This window comes from Trichoplusia ni, chromosome 22 (assembly GCF_003590095.1).
Source record: "Trichoplusia ni isolate ovarian cell line Hi5 chromosome 22, tn1, whole genome shotgun sequence".
NCBI lineage: Eukaryota > Metazoa > Arthropoda > Insecta > Lepidoptera > Noctuidae > Trichoplusia > Trichoplusia ni.
In genome coordinates this window covers 5,137,411-5,144,885 of record NC_039499.1, presented here as the reverse complement: position 1 = coordinate 5,144,885, position 7,475 = coordinate 5,137,411, and the positions used below count along the sequence as shown (strand labels likewise).

General features: G+C 37.9%; 1 protein-coding gene across 1 annotated transcript; it reads right to left on the bottom strand.

Moving 5' to 3' along the window:
- Positions 1-982: 982 nt before the first annotated feature.
- LOC113504566 lies at positions 983-7,017 on the bottom strand. Its single transcript, XM_026886930.1, has 2 exons — positions 6,664-7,017; positions 983-6,541 (listed from the first exon to the last, which is right to left on the bottom strand). Exons 1-2 carry the CDS (start codon positions 6,712-6,714, stop codon positions 1,262-1,264), a joined length of 5,331 nt encoding a protein of 1,776 aa, XP_026742731.1. The 5' UTR covers positions 6,715-7,017; the 3' UTR covers positions 983-1,261.
- Between the last annotated feature and the right edge of the window lie 458 nt (positions 7,018-7,475).

Genomic DNA, 7,475 nt, shown 5'->3' with positions numbered 1-7,475 from the left:
ATTTTGATAAACGATCACCACCCTGATATAACCTATTTGTCTAAATGACATTGATGTAAACCACGGGTTTATGGTTTCAGTGATAAAAGCCTATGCAAAGTAAATACAACCTATTTAACGGTTAATAATAAAGGTGATATGCAGAAGTTTTTCGCATGTTAAGCAACACTTTTGCTTGTTTCTCCTTTCGGTTCCTTGTAAAATGTAGTTTAGATAATTTATTTCATTTTCAACTCTTCAATAATACGTCATCGATAATGAAATAGAACATCATTAATTTAGAAGTCGCTTAGCGAACGAAACAAAATGCTTTGCCAAATGTAGCCGAATCTTCGAGATATGATTGTAACTTACCCTGTACATAATTTATTATTATTACTCACGAAATGGTCCCTCGCGATCACGGAGTAAAAACAAAGCTCGTGATTGATGAGGGCAAAGTTAAGAGGCGTTTGCTCAGCTGGTAGGAAACAGACTTAAAAATCTCGTATTATTTTAAGAAATACGTATGTATAATTTGTTTCAATTTCTTGTTTTTTACAACTCTATTTTGAGGTTCTTCTCGATAAGCTAGCAGGCTGAAATTTTCAGGGTAGCTTCAAACACGATGTCAATGCAATTTAGAACTATAAAACGGCTAGGCCGATTTTGATAAAATTTTAATGACGGTGGGTTTTTAGATTTTTTTAATTTCCTATTAAATAATAACTTTCGATTTTGTTTTAATAATTTATACTACCTAAACCTACCTCTAGGGATGTATATCGCAATTTTTAGAGCTCAAATTGAATTTATAATGAGTTGCGTGATAACATGTAAGCTTAGCGCGGCCGGCTCAGTCTGCATTCTGCCTTGCCTGTCGGATTAGGCCGCCACACTGCGCTGTGGAAACCAGCGTCGATCGACGCATCGACACTGTCTGGTTAGAAACAGGAAAGGTTTTTATACGAATGGCTGACGCTAAAAAAATAAAACTGCTTTGTTTGGTATCAAAAATCGGATTTATATTTCCGTATGCTGCAGTAGGTTAATGTCATTAACAATTTGCCAGGTTACAGATGTGGCTGCACAGCCGGTATCAAGCATAACGTGTACTTTTTATAACAATGATACATTTTTTTCAGACCTAATAACCTAAAACTTACAGAAACTACCTACAAAGATATACAGGTAAAGCCTAAATTATCTACAATCGTCAATAAGTTATATACAGATATAATAACAATACAGCAATGTTATATACACTTAAATTTCAATTATATTATCTGTAACCTGAGAAACTTTGATTTTTCCTACATTCGGGACAGTACCATTTGCCTTTAGGCGGTACCATGATACCGACGCATTCGAAATGGAACCACTCAATAGGACAGCCCTCTGCATCACACGCGATCATCTCCGAGACCTCATCGTAGGGACACCGGCAGTAACAATACACGCTCTCCCCCTCTCGCGCCTCCCGCACCGCAGGCCGCTGAAAGGCGTACGGCAAACTAGACGTGCCTGAGTTCAGATATGTTGGTGGTGGCGGCACGGAACTTTGACTGTTAGGCTGGAATATTTCTAAATTTCCTTCATCACTTGAATCAGAGTCACTAGACTCCATTGATTCAGTATTCATTAAGATACGCGGCGGCTCGGGATCAGGTATTGGAGCAGTCAACCTGATAGGGTCCGTATAATACAATCTACTAGGAATTACAGTAGACGGTACTTCTTTCTTTGCCTTGTGTGTCACAGGTGATGGTAAATCCTCTTTCCGCCACTCAAGTTTTGGCGGTTGTTGTGGTTTTAGAGCAGCAGCAGCGACAGGAGTTTGAGGTGCTTCCTCGTCACTCGAGTACCCATAAAATTTGTTAGGAACTCGTCTCCGTTTCGACGCCCGCTTACTTTCAACGGATGATGCCGCAGTATTTGTTTCAACGACCATTGGAGCCGGTTTCGGTGCTTCTGGGATTTGTACTGTGTTAGATTGTAAAGATATTGTTATTTTATTAGGAATTAAAGGCAGTGGTGCCTCTACTTCAGCTTTTGCTATGATATCTTTAGGAATGTTAATTTTTATGGGCCCATGCCTTTTGGAATTCTTTGATTTCTTTTTCTTTTTACTCTTCTTTTTACTGCTGGATGACTTGACTTTTGTTTCAGGCTCTTCTTTGGGTTCTTTTCCTTCCTTTTCTTGTTCTTTAATGGGTGTTGTGGGTCTTGGACTAGCCTCTCCGGAAATGGATCCGGTATCAGATGGTGGCACTGATGAAACACTCATCATCTGGTTTCGCTTTTCCTCATATAATTTGTTGGCTATTCTTTGCGGGTGCTCGTCATAAAATTCTTCATCTGTTTCACTTTCATCAGTCTCAAGATCTGTTTCGGCAATGGGCGGTTCAGTTTTCTCAGGAATCAATATTGGAGTTTCAGACATACCCATGACATCCACATTTGAACCAGTACTACACCTTCTGTTAGGCAAAGTCTTCTTAATGCGCTTGGTCTTTTTCTTTTCATTACCTGAATCATCAGATGAGTCAGAGTCAGATGAACTCGATGAGGACGATCCGGAGCTTGACGAACAACTGCAATTTGATCCGCAGGAACAGCTCGAATCAGAATCACTGCTACTGCTACTAGTTGAAGATAAGTCACCGCGTTGTTTCTTTGGAGACTTTTTGTTCTTCTTTTTAGTATCACTATTGTTAAATATATCCTCGTCTCCATTCATTTCAGTTGGAACCAAGCAATAATCGTGGTCCGATTCGCAGACGTGTTTTCTAATAGGCACTAATGGAGGCGTTTTCTCTCGCTTCTCAACTTTAGCTTGGTACTTCTTGAAATTGTCCCATATGTCTAGTACCTGTTGCTCATTGGGTTTCTCGTCTAGTGCTTCAATTTTCTCCTCGGTTTTAGGAGTCGCTTCCCCATCAGGGATATTTGTATTTGTGGAGTCAGCTGCTGTAGATGGTTCTTCTTTTAACTTTTCTTCAATTTTCTCATCTTTAATAATTGGAGGAATACCACTGTCAGATTCATCACTGCTATCACTTTCTGAAAGATTCAGAGCTGGCAAATTGACGTCCAGCAAGAGGGCATCTTTATCTTTCAATTTCCTTTTCCTCTCTTTTTTGGTTAGCTGTTCAGTTCCAGACTCAGCTTTAACCTCGGAAGTCCCAGCTTCCTCTTTAGGTTTAATATCTTCCAAATCAATAACAGGAATGGGTTCCTTACAGGCTTCTGGTACTATTTCACTTGGCACAGTGGGCTTTGTTTCATTTAAATTTTCAATCATCATTTTTTTCTTATGTTCCTCTAGATGTTTATCAAGGAGTTTCTTCGAGACAAATTTCTCACTGCACCCTTCTTCTGTACAAATATGAGGAAAATCGCCTGAGTGAAATCTTTTGTGAACTTTTAGGTACACAGCTTTTGTAAATTGTAAACTACATTCTTCACAAACGAAAATAGGAGGTGGTGTACAGAAATGGTACACATGCGGCCATTTCTTTTGTAAACATTTTTTACATAACACACTTTCAGTGCCATGTTTCCAGAATAAATGGTTAGTTATGTCTGGTTTATTTCTATACGCGATTCCACATCGGTAGCATAAATGGTGCAATTTGTGTTTCCATACGTGATTCGAAAGGCGAGCTTGGTTGTGGCAGAGTTCCAAACATACATCACAGGTATGATGAATTTTTCGTAAATGTACCATCAATCTGAAGGGTGATGGGATAGCATCTACATTGCATAAACAGCATCTAAACTTAATTTCATACTCAGAATCATAAGTTCCAGGGCATAAATGACATAATAACTCACTATAACTATAAAAATTAGATTTACACATAACACACAGTAAAATAGTTTTTTGATGCATTTTACGATTATGTAAATAGAGATCTTTATGGATAGCAGTTTTAAAGTAACACTGAAAACATTCAAACATGTAGTCATATTGTACATCGTCACACTTATCTACACTGTCATAAGAGTCTAAGTTTATATAAACTGAATTTAGTTCTGAAGCACTATTCTTAAGTTTTGCAGTAATAGTTTCTGGCATGAGTTCCTCTGCAGTGATACTCTCAACAGTAGCTGCAAAGCGATGTTGGGCAACCATGTGCAAAGCCAACTGCTCACAATTTACAGCTATTTTACGCACATGATTGCAGTATATGCAACTGTAAACGGTTGATGCTAAGAATACTTTGAGTAGGTCTTTAAGAGGATATTTATCCAAAGGTCTATTTAGAGTTAGTTCAGTAACTGGAATAGTTGGTTCCTCAACTACTACAGGCTCTACAGGAGGCACTGATTCTGAATCTGGCTCATCTTTTGTCTCATATTTCATGTCTACATTGTCATCTTCAACCTGAATGTCGTCTTCAGGTTGTAGTGGTTCTTCCACCTTGATACCTGCAGGTGGTGATGAGGGTTGTATTGATGGTACACCATTAAAAACCTCTGTTTGTGTTTTCTCTTTTTCTTCTTCATTTATGGTGGTATTATTTTCGTCCACAGTTAGTTTATCACTAACATCACTATCAGATGAATAGTCACTGGAGGAGTCTTTATCTAATAGTTCTTTAGGAACTCTTACGGTCAGCTTTGGTACCCTGTTCAATGTGTTGATTTCTTCTAATTTATTATCATAAATTGTTGTTTTAACTGTGTTCTCTGACTTTATTTCTGGTGTTTTACATACACTTTCAGAATTGTTATTCAATAATGTCTTCAATGTAGTCTCCTTGTTATTTTCAAATATAGTTGTCTTTACAAATGGGCTATCTGCGCGATCACATATTGTCATTTTGATTGATGGGGTCTTGGGCAGCCCTTGGACTGGTTCTGGGGCTTTTTCTTTCTCATAACGCTTAGGTGGACGTCTTAGACGGGATGGGGGTTTATGTACTTTTTGTTGACCAATGGTAGGATCAACAGTTGAATTTATAATAACAGGCGAATTTGCATTATTTAAACTTAATTTTAACTTGATACCACATTCTTTCTCCCTATCCACAGGGGGATAAACAATTTCTTCATTTTTGATGGGAGATGCCTCTTTCATAGGTTCATTAATGTCATCTGACACAGGAGAATCACTTTCATCTGAATGTTCTAAGCTCTCATCACCATTTAGTGGCACTTGTTTACTTCTCTCTGGACTAAAGGTACTCCGCTGAACAGGACTTGAAACTGGTTTAGCGTCAGAACTCTCAAGCTCCATGCCCGAGTCTACCATGTTGCTGGTATCCTTACCACCAGTTGTTATTGAACTATCAGAACTAATACTTGTATCACTAATTACTGGTTCACTAACATTTGTTTCTGGTACTAAAGCTGTAATTTTTTGCATTTGAGATGTCACAGTCTCATGTTTACCATCATTTATTTCTCTTCTATCGCTGCTGGGCTTAAGTATTTCTTTAGTTATACTTGTAGGTCCATTAGTTGAAACTTCATTTACATTTCTTGTGTTTTTTATACTATTAGATTTGACAGCATTTTTGCTAATGAGAACAGGCACAGGTTTCGGCTTAACATTATTACAATCATGGTTGAAAAAATCATCTTGTTCACTGCATATTTCATCACATACACAGCACATTAAATATAATGTTCCACTATACACATTGAAGAAGTCTTCTTTAGAGTTATAACTAAACTCTTTCACATTGTGTTTATTTGTTAAGTGCGATGATAGTTTCTCAGCTTTTGAAAACATACCTAAGCAGAATAGGCAAATATGTCTATTGTGTACTTCTCTCATGTGTAAAAAGAGATTCCAATTTTCATAATATGTCCCACAAGCTGAGCACAAATATACTTTTCTTGTGACCCTTGATGGTCCACTAGTGTTGGGTTCTGGACACGGTGCTGCCTCCGGACTCAAAGCCGGTTCTTTTGCTTGAGCTCGACAAACTAATTGGTGTTCTTTCAACATGGCCAGGGTTTTAAAAGACATAGAGCAACATTTCCGACACTTGAACTTCACCATAGGCTGCAATCCCAAGCTCTGTGCATACTCTTTCAACTGGGTTCCCTTTTCAGCTTTACCCTTTTTGAACTGTAACAGTTGGCTTTTAGGCACAAGCCGAGGCACAGGTTTATCCCGCTCACTGTTGGCATCACTCTCTGCTTGTGATGAAACATTATGAAATTGACTACGATCTATGTGCTTAGGTATAAGTTTGGGCACTCGGGGCACTGAATTGGCAGGCGTGCTGCTATCACAACTTTTATTTAATGAAGGCTTTCTTTTCTTGCTTGTGCTATAGTATTGAAGTGAGTTATCTACAAAAGGCCTCTTTCCAAGATGTATTCGAAGAGGGTTGATACGTTTCTTAAACTTGTCGTCGGTGGAAGTATCAGCGGGCTGCCGGCACTGTTCGAACGGCTCGTCGGGCGGACTGGACGGTTCGCCAGCGAATTCATGCCCATTAGCGGTTACTTTCGCAGGGCAATCGCCGTATAAGTTTGTCAATGACGCTGGTGTGATTTTATCATCTTTCGTATTGACAATATTACCATCTTCCATAGTTTTCTGGAAAAATAAAAACACGTGCTTTTGACTACTAGGAAACAAAAGACGCTCAAACAAGAGGAAATCGAAACATGATTTGAATTATCATCGTATCAACAATAATATAGATATAAGCTCTTTACCTCGGAATTCATCCGTCCAGCACGAGTGCAAGAATAAAGATTCGTTTCCATGCATCCGTTTGAACACAGCAATCCTTACATCAGGCTTAGTATGAGGCAGCCGCGGGCTGATCATTCCCGTAAAATGGCGTCACTCCGCACACTGAGGAATCGTGGTATCAAAAGCGTTGTTGTTTATTTGTACCACATAAATCACAGTTCACGAACATTTTTCGGGTTTTATATTGCACAAATAAACACAAACAAAACTAGAATAACCCCGATATATTGTTTATTTCCAAACACATTATCGAAAATCGTAGCGTATTACGAGAAGCTAATTCATGAACCATAAACTAAATTTTTACTTCTTAAATTTTATTTTTTTAAACTCCTCTGTCCGTGGATAGCCCGCATCGTGAACACGTGGTTTTTAACCATAGACAGGAGAAAAAAATACTAAACAGTGATTTAATAACCAGAATAAATATCATGAAGAAGGTAATATGTTAAATTATAAACTATACTAATGTAATGATTGAAGCAGTTACGTTTCTCTGTATGTTTTTTTTTTCTAAGAAGTTCTTTGTAACCGTTTGTAACGTATGTGTATCCGAATTCCGAAACAATTTTACAAAAGTCCTTTCACTGGCCAGAGATTTCAATTACTAACTTTAGCTTTCATATTTTTAGTCGATTTCAGCCTGTTACAAACATTTTTTTATGAAATGTAGGGCATATGAAACTTTATAATATTCATTTTTCTCAAAATGAATTTTCTGTTTTCTCAATTATCGCAAAATAAACAGTTATATTTTTTAACAGATAGACAA